At 43.2% G+C, this 13,028-nt stretch overlaps 1 protein-coding gene across 1 annotated transcript in view; it reads right to left on the reverse strand.

Moving 5' to 3' along the window:
* klhl20 (kelch-like family member 20) overlaps positions 1 to 13,028 on the reverse strand; it is a 71,668-nt gene that overhangs the window by 15,190 nt on the left and 43,450 nt on the right. Inside the window, exons 4-8 of the mRNA XM_060931281.1 lie at positions 7,878 to 8,036; positions 5,459 to 5,553; positions 5,157 to 5,272; positions 4,887 to 5,070; positions 3,296 to 3,439 (exon numbers count right to left, since the gene is read on the reverse strand). Coding sequence (XP_060787264.1) covers positions 3,296 to 3,439; positions 4,887 to 5,070; positions 5,157 to 5,272; positions 5,459 to 5,553; positions 7,878 to 8,036 — 698 coding nt within the window. The remainder of the gene's footprint in view (positions 1 to 3,295; positions 3,440 to 4,886; positions 5,071 to 5,156; positions 5,273 to 5,458; positions 5,554 to 7,877; positions 8,037 to 13,028) is intronic.

Consider the following 13,028-nt stretch of genomic DNA (forward strand, 5'->3'; position numbering starts at 1 on the left):
TTCTAGACGTACTCAGGCAAAGTTTGGTGTTCCACAAGGTTCTGTCTTAGGTCCACTGCTTTTTTCTTCATACATGTTACTTCTGGGTGAGATTATTCGTAAGCATGGGATTAGTTTACACTTATGCTGATGACGCACAGTTGTACGTTTCTGCAAACCCAGATGAGACACACCAGCTTAATAAAATTCAGGAATGTGTGAAGGACACTGGATACTTATTAATTTCCTCATACTTGTACTAGGACCAAATGCAGCTAGAAGCAAGTTTTCTGATTACACAGTAACTCTGGATGGCCTTTGTTTCTTCATGTGCAGCAGTAAAACACCTGAGTGATTATTGACTCAAGTCTTTCATTTGAAAATCACATCGATAACATTACCCGGATAGCCTTCTTTCATCTCAGAAATATGTCGCTACACGATGCAGAAAAAACTAGTTCATGCTTTTGTTATCTCCAGGTTGGATTATTGTAATGCCTTACTGTCTGGATGTTCCAATAAGTGCATAAACAAGCTCCAGTTAGTTCAAAATGCAGCAGCAAGAGTCCTTACTAGAACTAGAAAATATGACCACATCACCCCTGTCTTATCCACACTGCATTGGCTCCCAATCAAATTTCGTATTGATTATAAAGTACTACTATTGACCTTTAAAGCACTAAATGGTCTCGCACCACAGTACCTGAGTGAACTTCTGCTCCTCTATGACCCGCCACGCCTACTTAGATCAAAAGGTGCAGGCTATCTGCTGGTACCTCGTATAGTGAAGGCTACATCAGGGGGCGGAGCCTTTTCTTACAAAGCCCCACAGTTATGGAACAGCCTTCCAAGTAGTGTTCGGGAATCAGACACAGTCTCAGTGTTTAAGTCTAGGCTGAAAACATATCTGTTTAGTCAAGCCTTTTGTTAATAGTGTTTATGAGGTAAAGGTGTAGATCTGGAGGGTCCTCAGACATAGAGTGTTTTGGTAAACTGGGATGTATGGATGCTGTCAGTCCCCACTCGCTTGCTCACTCGAGTTTGTTGACGGTGTAGTGGCTGCTGCTTTATGTCCCGGGGCTCCCTCATGCCTGTGTTACCTTCTGGCTCTCCCCTTTTACACTACGTTCACACTGCAGGCTGAAGTGACTCAAATCCGATCTTTTCGCCCATATGTGACCTGTATCCGATCTTTTATTGACAATATGAACGACACAGATCCGATTTTTTCAAATCCGACCCAGGCCGTTTGGATATGTGGTCCTAATTCCGATTCCTATCCGATCTTTTCATATGCGACTTCAGTCTGAACCGCCAGGTCGCATTCATCCGACTTACACGTCATCAACAAGCCACAAACGTCACTATTCTGCGCTGAAGTAGGCGGCGGGTCTCTCAAAAAAAGTTACAACAACATGGCTTTGATGTTCCTTTGAACGGAGGTTGCAGTCACTACCCTGCAGAACGCCTGAGCCAAAACCCTTGCCCTCTTCCTTCTCAACCTCCTCCTTAACATCAGGCTATTGTGCATGTTCTGGCTCCGTCGCAACAACAACTGCATCATCACCAGGTACTCCATGCTGGCTACTGTCATACACAGGAAACTTTAGGTTACTTCCGTAAACACTGGCCATGCTCACTGCGTGTGACGTCGTCGTATCCTGCAATGCGCATGCGGAACACTTTTAGGTCGCTTTTCGTTCATACTGAGGATCACATACAAGTTGCATATATTTGTTAATGTGAACGACCTCACAAAAAAATCGGAATTGAGCATTAAGCCTTGCAGTGTGAACGTAGTGTTAGTTATGCTGTCATAGTTAGTTGCCAGAGTCCCTGCTTGTACTCAGTGCACTATGTATACTGTTCCTACTTATTCAGATGACATTGGGCATACCTAACAACCTGTGTTTTCTCCCCTCCCCAAATCTGAGTTACATGTCGGTCCTGGGATCGAGATTCTGCCCCTCGGACCTGGCTGATCCATCCTGGTGCCCTGTGTCTGGTCGGAGTCTCATCGCATCGCTCCTGTGGAGGATGCCCCCATGTGGACAGTTGAAAGTCACACTTGGAAGACGCTCTGGAATGCTTTACAGCAATGCTTTTATGGCTGAGGACTACAGTTGACTTGCTAACTTTAGGACCGCAGTTGTCATGAACAGTTTTGCACTCAAGTTTCCATCAATGAAGAGTTTATAACATCAACGAAACTGACTTCATGTTAAAACTGTTAATGTTATAGTCATGTTGTCTGTTGTTGCCCAAGTGAGGATGGGTTCCCTTTGAGTCTGGCTCCTCTCAAGGTTTCCTCCTCATGTCGTCTGGGGGAGTTTTTCCTTGCCACCGTCGCCACAGGCGTGCTCATTGGGGATCGATTAGGGATAAAATTAGCTCATGTTTTAAGTCATTTAAATCCTGCAACGCTGCTTTGTGACAAATGTCGATTGTTAAAAGCGCTATAGAAATAAACTTGTCACACTTCACAGCTCTACTGCACTGCAAAAAAAAAAAAACCCACACACAAAATGTATAAACATTAAAATGCGTCTCTGGATGTGGGCGAGATACATTTTGAGAATGTAGATTTGGCTAAACGCTATAAAACATGCTAGCTCTAGGCCCTGGCTTGTTTATTACTAGTTGTTCACATTTGAGCTTAGCTTTGTCATAATAAGGGAATTTCCCATAACATTCTGGCACGAAACCTGCCTTGAAATATTGGCAGGCATCTGTACATTGCCAGCCTTTAGCATCTCCGCTGTATTTAGAAGTCCAAAACACTAAACAGTTCAGGATGTGTCCCAAATTCGAACACTTTTCAAGCAGAATAAATGCGTTTGTGGGTAAATCATATGGCTCTGTGATGCCTGCATGTTTCAGGTTTGATGCAATGCGATCTGCTGGTAGAATCGTTTCAGAGATCGTGTTGACTGCAGTTGTCTCGATTTTCATTATTAATTCTCGCTGCGGTGTTTGTTTGCATGGCAATACAGCCGATGCTGCGTGACAAAAACCTGCAACGTCAGTGAAAAGCCTCTATACTTGTAGTTGAATACAGGGGATAATAAATATACTGTCTGATGAGCCTCCTAGCACATCATCTGGTTCATTTTTTTTTTTGTTGTTCCAAGCTGCTGAGACGCTCCAGTTTATTGAGTCACACGAGCTAGTGTCTCAATGACCATGTTCTTCTACATTCAATACCCATCATGACTGCTTTCAGTTAATAAGACCTCCTGATCGAGGTCGAACACTATTCTACTCTACTCATGCGTATTCAATTTGTACCGTACGCGGATTATTTTGCTTTACCAACCTTTCAACTATGTTGAGACACGAGACTCCGTCTTGTCCACCCACTGCGTACAAGTAACCACCCAGCACAGCGACACCCACACTGGTCCTGCACGTGCTCGTGGGTGCCACGTCACTACTCCACTGGTTAGTCTTCGGGTCATACCTTGAAAGAAACACCAGAGGGCGGCATTGTTGTACTTTCTTCATGACGTTACTATACATACGCGTTTGCACAGGGTACAGGAAGCCGAACCCATCTGAACTGGAACATCTTTCCATCACATCACAATTATACACCCCCTGGCAAAAAAATATGGAATCCCTACTCTTGGAGGATGTTCATTCAGCTGTTTTACTTTGTAGCCAAAAAAAAAAAAAAAATACGTGACAATTATTTTATTTACACAGCAGAACATTCTGGCTTTGTAAAATATACCTAAAAAAATATTTATGAAATTGTTGTAATTAATGGCACTTTAAGATAAAGAAAAAAAAAATTATGGAATCACTCAAAGATGAGGGGAAAAAAAAAATTTACAATTAGTATTTCGCTGCACCTCCTCTAGTTCCGATTTACTTTCTCGGATAGCAATTAACAGATCAGCTTTGCAGGATGGAGCCTTGTCATGGACCATCTCAGAAAATTAAAAAGTTATCTTTTAACATCTCATTCATTAAAGATTACATGTTTTGTGACCTGATGGTAAAAAAAGAAATGGTTTTAGGTGAATTTTTAAAAATAAGTTCATGTCCCCATTTCAGTACCCATAAGCGTGGAATCACTCATATAAAACAAAACAATACTCGTTGTTTACCTGCATTTAAATTAATCCATGTAACTTGTATTGTGTGTTTAAGTTAGCAGTATAAGATTATTTAATTTGCTTCAGAATGTGATTGTCTCAGTTCATCTGATTATTTAATGAGCCTTTTATGTTTTATCAGTGAAAATGCATGCATGTACATGTATGCTGCATAAGTTATAACACCTATCCTGTTTTAATGAGAGTCAACCCACAATCAATGAAGTCAAATCAGTCTTAGTTGAGCAAGTCGGTAACGCTATTTCTTACTTTCACCGTAAATTTTTATTTATATGACTTTGGTCTATAGCTGTAAAAGGCCTCGGCCTTAAAACCGGTTACCGCTGTGACGTCACGCGCTCAGGGCTGGCTGGCTCAGCGGGGCAGCTCGAATGCTAACTTTGCGTCGATTTTAACTCTCAAAAATATATTTTTTATTCCCATTTATGCAGCATGTAAGAGTCAAGGATGGAGATTCTATCCACTCAGAAATTTATTTAAAAATAAAGGTTCTGCACATCTCCTTTAAGGTCTACAAGCACTCTTAACTGCAGACTCACTTGCATATTTAGGCTTGTGTGGGTATTTGTTTTAGAAATGCAAGTTATAGGGTGATTCCATACTTTTTTCCTCTATTTTATCTTTAAAAAAAAAAAAAATTCCATCATGCGATCAAGTAATGTACGTTTTGCCCTTTCAGTGTTGAGCTGAGCTTAAATATCAACAGCTTTGTTAAAGTTTCACAACTCCTTTTCCCAATACATGCTGATTGCATATAATCTGGGTAAAGAAGAATCTAACGCTCACCTCTCTACACTGTTCAAGTAAGAAGAGCCGTCATGGCCGCCCACGGCGTACAGCAGATCATCCAGGACGCTGACGCCGACTCCGCAGCGTCGCTTGCTCATGGACGCCACCATGCGCCACTCGTTCGTCTGGGGGTCGTAGCGTTCTACGCTCGAGATGGCATCACCGCTGCACCATCCTCCTACTGAGCATGCGCACACAGCTTCAAATGACACTCTGTTCAGAATCAAAAATATTCCTTTCGTTACAAAGCCATCATAATCCACCTACCAGCAAACAAAACCTCGCCACAGCGAATGGGTTTGCGGGGTCGGGTACGAGGTCCTTGCATGAGCGGGCGTTCTTGAGGAAGCAGGAGGTAGTTCTTTGCTTCATCCACCAGGTCCCTGCAAAAATATATCAAGTTACTCTGAACTGCTTCAAAAACTACTGTAACGTCAACGCGGGAGCAGGTTACCAGGACGTTTCACACAGGTTTGTTTTTGGTTACCTGCAGTTTGACGATGGAACGTTATTTCAGTAAACGCACATCCTTGAAAAACAAAAAGGGAGGTGATGGAGCATATACACACCTACACTCCTCATCACTCTTTATCAGTGGATCCGAGCCCACTGTTCCAACAAGGAACTTAGGGCTCAGCAGAGGAAGGCGGACATGCTGAAGGACCTGGGGGGGACGACAAAAACATAACATTTGTAAATCCTATAGTTTAAAAAAAAAAAAAATCCAACTATTATATTTTTTTTAAAAATCAAGCAATATTTGTTTTAATAGTAATCTAAGCAACTGAGTACACACTATATGGAATTATTATTAAACAAGTAAAATATAAAGCAGCATAAATGAGACTCAAACAGAACTGTGAAAATATGAACGCACAGCTATGTTCATCAAAAACTCCTTTAGCGCTATGAACACTGGTGGAAGTTGCATGAAAATCCATCAGCACTGCAGATAAGGCAACAGTAAAGATCACAGAGGAAGGATTGAGCAAGATGATCAACAAACTTGATGAGAAAGCAAAGGATATGGGAATGAAGATCAGTGTTCGATACATTTATTTAAAAAAAAAAAGGCGATACAGCACACAAATAGGAAGAGAGGAAAAACTCGGAAAATTACATTTTTGAAAAAGAGAGGCTAGAAGTAGTCATCGTCGAGCACTTCAAATATCTAGGTCCGTTTGATATCAGCAGATCCAGTGTTCCTGCTGGGTTCTGAAAAATATTCCCTAGTTTTTTCCCCTTGAAAAATCAAGTCAAAGTAGTATTCTTCACTTTTTCCTTCACTTAGTCTGCATTTTTTTTTTTAAGTTACCGACATATCAAAATGGACTTAATACAGGTTTATACCGACCAAACTGTTACAATTCAAATGTGTGTACAGATACAGCTAGGCCTCTCCATTCCATATAAAATTTAGGCTCCACTCCAACCTCTAAATCAGAAAGACTTGGTTTCGTGCACCATCAAACCCAAATAACCCCCCCCCTTTAGTTTGAGCTTATTTCAGCATGGAGTTATTCCAAAGAGATATTAGGGCTCCCTTTAGCCTTTCCTTCAACACCAAACTCGATTTACAATTGAACAGGAGTCGAAGAAGAATCTTGGACCAGCCCACAATGAAGGAATCCGGTTTTCCCATCAATTTACAAACCGAACACAGAAATCACATCGCATTTTTACATCATGCGTTCACCACGGGAGCTCAACACGCCATGCTGCCGAAACAGAGATCCCTTCAGTCACTCACCGGCTGACTGCATTTTCACGTTGCCTTTTTTTTTTTTTACACTTTACACCGACCCCTGTATTACCGCCACTGCCCGATGTGCTTGGGGACAGTTGGGGCACCGAGTGGTTTTTGACCCACCCCATAATACCGCCACCGCCCGACGTGCTCGGGGACGGTCGGGGCGCCGAGTGGTTTTTGACCCACCCCTGTATTACCGCCACCGCCTGACGTGCTCGGGGAAGGTCGGGGCTCAGAGTGGTTTTTGACCCACCCCTGTATTACCGCCACCGCCTGACGTGCTCGGTCGGGGCTCCGAGTGGTTTTTGACCCACCCCTGCCCGACTTGCTCAGGGATGATCAGGGCTCAGAGCGTGCCTCCCCTGTGCCTGGTTCAGCTCTTAAATCATCTTCAGTGCTTGAAGAAGCCTGACCCAAAAAACTTCAGCTTAGACTGCACCATTGTTTGGTTCACGCAGACAATTACACCACCACACCAAGCCGATTAAAACGCACTGCGATTGGTCAAAAGCTTGGTGCTCATTACGTGTAGTACGTTTTTATTGCTCACAAGCACATGCTCATTGTTTACACTCTGGCTTCCTGAAGGCTCTTCACTGGGGTTGGATTTCGGCAAACTGAGGGATTTCTATTCAAGACGACTGCTAGCAGCATTCTCTTCGTCACTGATGGATTACGTTCGTCAGTGACGAGCGCCAGCGGGAACCCTGGATATGGAGCAATTCAGAAAGAAGCGAAAACTAGAACTGTAATGGCCGAATCTGCGTATGAAACTTTCACATCTAAAAGTTGACCAAAAGAATTAAGAATCAGACTTATGAAGTGCTTGGTCTGGACTGTCACCTTGTCCGGATCAGAGACAGGGACACTAAGGAACAAAGATGATGATATGCCCGATGCATTGGAAATGTGGTTATGGAGGAGAATGTTAAGGATCACAGGGGAGATGAAGAGAACAAGTGAGAGCATATGACAAGAACTTGGAGTTGAAAGAGAACTGCTGAAAAGACTCAAAGACAGAAGTGGTTAGGACAAAATCGTAATAAAAAAGGGAAAAGGCGAAGAGGACGAAGAAGAGCTACACTAATGGGCAACCTGGAAGGAGGAAGGCCAGATGGAGAGTTAAAAAGAATGGCGAGGGACAGAGGAGGATACAGGCAGTCAAATCAAAGGCAGAACAATGAAGCAGTACTCGGAACAGAACGTGGAAGGAGGTGTTGAACTGTTGCTCAACTGACCTGAGGCAGCTGAGGCCGCCGCTCTTGGATGCTGTATTTAACCCAGGCCATGACTGCATTAAACACCTGCTCCTCGCTGCGCACATTCAGCTCGTCACTCGAGATGATGTCGATCAGCTGATTGGCTGGGAGCAGCATGAACTCCTCACTCTCCATGACCTGAAGATAGGATCAAAAGAAAAAACAGAGAGAGAATCAATCCATCAGGCCACAAGAATACATCACCCCGTCACAGTAAAAGGAGTTTTATTTAAAAAGAAACATGGGGAAAGTCCAAGGGATCAATACTTCAGCTTCACTGGAAAAGAAATAGAAGGAGCCCAAAGAAAGAGAGAAACAATTCAACCCAGTAACGTTAAAACACCACAGCATTGTTAAACGCTCGATTCCGATTGGTCCAAAGGTTTAGGGCCTTGTTTAGCTCCTACTTCAGGGTAGGTATTCTCCCAGAACAAGAGGAGCCATGAGTGACGTACATGTATGGTGGCCAGTCATGCACATGATCCAGTGCAGCAGCAGCAACCACCATTTTCAAAAAAAGCCATGTAAAATGTTAACGGCGTAAGCTGCTGCTCACTTACATATACTCCAGCTCTCGCTTATATCAGAATGCAAGCAATCAAAGGAATAGGACACTTATTATGAAATCAAGCAGTTGTGATTTGTAATTGTTGAGAGGGAAAAAAAAAAAAAAAAAGTTACAAAAATTTTGGAAATACATTGTCAGTAAACAGGAAGTCGATGTGCGACAGACCTGAAAACGGTCTACACGGTACAGAACCCCAAGCTGAAGCTCGGTACCAAGTGGCTATGATTTGTGGTTGCTGAGAAAAATGGTGTTTCAGATGGACGGACGGACAGAGGTAAACCAGTATACAGTGGTGCTTGAAAGTTTGTGAACCCTTTAGAATTTTCTATATTTCTGCATAAATATGACCTAAAACATCATCAGATTTTCACACAAGTCCTAAAAGTAGATAAAGAGAACCCAGTTAAACAAATGAGACAAAGATATAATACTTGTTCATTTATTTCATCTCATCTCATCATCTCTAGCCACTTTATCCTGTTCTACAGGGTCGCAGGCAAGCTGGAGCCTATCCCAGCTGACTATGGGCAAGAGGCGGGATACACCCTGGACAAGTCGCCAGGTCATCACAGGGCTGACACATAGACACAGACAACCATTCACACTCACATTCACACCTACGGTCAATTTAGAGTCACCAGTTAACCTAACCTGCATGTCTTTGGACTGTGGGGGAAACCGGAGCACCCGGAGGAAACCCACGCGGACACGGGGAGAACATGCAAACTCCACACAGAAAGGCCCTCGCCAGCCACAGGGCTCGAACCCAGGACCTTCTTGCTGTGAGGCGACAACGCTAACCACTACACCACCGTGCCGCCCCTGTTCATTTATTTATTGAGGAAAATGATCCAATATGACATATCTGTGAGTGGCAAAAGTATGTGACCCTCTAGGATTAGCAGTTAATTAGTCAGGTGTTTTCAATCAATGGGATGACAATCAGGTGTGAGTGGGCACCCTGTTTTATTTAAAGAACAGGGATCTATCAAAGTCTGATCTTCACAACACGTTTGTGGAAGTGTATCATGGCATGAACAAAGGAGATTTCTGAGGACCTCAGAAAAAGCGTTGTTGATGCTCATCAGGCTGGAAAAAGTTACAAAACCATCTCTAAAGAGTTTGGACTCCACCAATCCACAGTCAGACAGATTGTGTACAAATGGAGGAAATTCAAGACCACTGTTCCCCTCCCCAGGAGTGGTCAACCAACAAAGATCACTCCAAGAGCAAGGCGTATAATAGTTGGTGAGGTCACAAAGGACCCCAGGGTAACTTCCAAGCAACTGAAGGCCTCTCTCACATTGGCTAATGTTAATGCTCATGAGTCCACCATCAGGAGAACACTGAACAACAATGGTGTGCATTGTACAACGGAAATCAAAGTGACCAACATCTGCCAGCGTTGTCAAAAGACGCATGCGCCTTCTGTCTTTCGAATGCTGACGTAATCAAGCTGGAAGTTGTTTGTTTTGATAGTGATCAGGAAAGTTTGAAAGAAGAAAAAAAAGCAGGCAGTCGTCGTCGTCGTCATTTAAACTCATTTTTGTGCAATACTTCGTTTGGAAAACAGTTTTCGATATGGTGGCACTGACACGTCAAGTCTGGTGAAGATCGCGCGGATGAGTGACGCCTGCCGTGGACCAAACGAACTAAATTCAACACGGCTAAAAACTGAAAAGGCCGCTAAGTATAATATTTAATTGCGATTGGTTGCCGATACGAGTCACGATATAAGGCGAAAAAAAAACCGAAAACGTCGTTGAAGAACATGTTAATTAAGAAATAAAGCAAGTTTAAAAATTACTTCAGTTCTCCTTCAAGTGTTTTGCTTTTCTTATGCCTTTTGTATGCCCTGTCAAAGTCGACCAAATCTCCAAAACCCAGTTTTGGCCAAATAATCCATCGCTGGGATGAGGTCATTAAGAGACAAGGCCAACAGTACATTCTCTTGGTCAAAGCGCTCCCAGTTAACTTCATCATACCAAGACAGGTGAAATGAACAATAGCGTCTCCCTGACCTTTGAATCAAATTGATCTCTGGCATTGATCTGCCCGGTTTAATTTTGAGCCTCTCCTCGTAATGAACAGCATCAAATGTCTTCTCCAAAATTCAGGTCGACAACATTAGCAATGTTTGCCATTTCGTACAGCTAACTGGCTAGATTTCCCCTCTATTGCGCGGCTTCGAACGAACAACCTTTACTGAAGCGAAACAAAAGCAAGTAAAAACTCACGAACTCGATGGTTACAGTTATTTACAGTACATCCTTGACTTGCAAGTGACGTCAAAGCAAAATAGAAACCCGGATGTCGGTGGATATACAAATGCAGGGTCAAGCGACATTCTGTACAAAACAAACAAAGAGTCACGTGCGCGCAACTCTTTATTTTTCCACTGCTTTACGCGTTCTTTTAGCTCTGCCATATCTTTGTGCTGTATGTGGCTGTGATCACAACAGCACTCGTGACCGTGGCAGGTTCTGATTTTTCAAGAATTCGGTCCGTGATTTGGAAAGAGGGCGAGGAAACTCCGAAGCTTACGTAGCACGGAGAGGAGACGAGCACGGCTGAACGTCGTCAGCAGGGCTGATCTAACAGAGGCTAAAACCAGAACAGCTCATGTCTGCAGTAATCATTTCATCTCTGGTGAGATTCAAAAGCTCTCTCAGTAAGATCACGGAAGAATTTTATTTTGTGTTGCTAGAATTTTGCTATAAAATGAGCGTCCTCTTGTTGTGGTTCACCCAGTCGTTGTTATAATTATAAACACGTGTATTACCGTTTCGCTTCTAGGAGCACCAGCAAAATTATACGATAGAAACAATCCAGACTGAGCACCCAGTCAGAACACGGGCTACGTTTCGTTCAAGGTCAGACTTGATTCTGCGGCAGCCGAACGAGATAGAATGCGACATCTGGGGACTCGATGGTCGGTAGAAGCGTCTTATCTTCAGAAAAGTCTGACTTTCTTAAATAACATGGGTCAAAACCCACACATATCCATCTTCTCTTGACCGTTCACATCGTAGTGAAAATTCAGCATTGTTTACAGACACACTTTCGGCGGCTGCAGTCCTCGTTGCTTTGTATATCCACCATCATGCCGGACGCTCATGACGTAGCACATTTTGATCACATGGTTGCAAGTCATTTATAAATGTGTAGAAACTGTAAATCGGGAGGAAAAAAAAAAGAAAAATGAGCAGCAGCTAGTCTCAACTTCACTTGCCAACACACAGCACGGCCTGAGCTTGAATCCTTCTCGTCGATGCGACGTACAATTTTAAAACGCTGTCAGTCACATGACATTCAAAAGAGATTTGAGAGTTCCTCCAATCATCATACAGAAGCCCAGCGTCCGGTCCCGCCTTTCTGTCAGCGACTCCACAGACCCCCAGTGAAGCCGGGAAATTGTGTTTTAAAAGCATATTGTCCAATACATGTCCAGCTTGGCTGCACTAAGACCAAAGCATATAGCATAGTGGCGTAAACTACGGAGACGCTGAGCATCAGTGGGGTTTCAGTCAGGCTTCCATGGGGAAGAATCCAATTATGGCGACCAGCGAATATTTCTGCATAAATATGACCTAAAACATCATCAGATTTTCACACAAGTCCTAAAAGTAGATAAAGAGAACCCAGTTAAACAAATGAGACAAAAATATTATACTTGGTCATTTATTTATTGAGGAAAATGATCCAATATTACATATCTGTGAGTAGCAAAAGTATGTGAACCTTTGCTTTCAGTATCTGGTGTGACCCCCTTGTGCAGCAATAACTGCAACTAAACGTTTGCGGTAACTGTTGATCAGTCCTGCACACCGGCTTGGAGGAAATTTAGCCCATTCCTCCGTACAGAACAGCTTCAACTCTGGGATGTTGGTGGGTTTCCTCACATGAACTGCTCACTTCAGGTCCTTCCACAACATTTCCATTGGATTAAGGTCAGGACTTTGACTTGGCCATTCCAAAACATTCACTTTATTCTCCTTTAACCATTCTTTGGTAGAACGACTTGTGTGCTTAGGGTCGTTGTCTTGCTGCATGACCCACCTTCTCTTGAGATTCAGTTCATGGACAGACGTCCTGACATTTTCCTTTAGAATTCGCTGGTATAATTCAGAATTCATTGTTCCATCAATGATGGCAAGCCGTCCTGGCCCAGATGCAGCAAAACAATTTGGAAAAAAAATTTTCCAATAGCCTTCTGGCTTGTCCACGTGATCTTTAGCAAACTGCAGATGAGCAGCAATGTTCTTTTTGGAGAGCAGTGGCTTTCTCCTTGCAACCCTGCCATGCACACCATTGTTGTTCAGTGTTCTCCTGATGGTAGACTTATGAACATTAACATTAGCCAATGTAAGAAAGGCCTTCAGTTGCTTAGAAGTTACCCTGGGGTCCTTTGTGACCTCGCCAACTATTATACGCCTTGCTCTTGGAGTGATCTTTGTTGGTGGATCACTCCTGGGGAGGGTAACAATGGTCTTGAATTTGCTCCATTCGTACCCAGTCTGTCTGACTGTGGATTGGTGGAGTCCAAACTCTTTAGAGATGGT

This window comes from Neoarius graeffei, chromosome 1, assembly GCF_027579695.1.
Source record: "Neoarius graeffei isolate fNeoGra1 chromosome 1, fNeoGra1.pri, whole genome shotgun sequence".
NCBI lineage: Eukaryota > Metazoa > Chordata > Actinopteri > Siluriformes > Ariidae > Neoarius > Neoarius graeffei.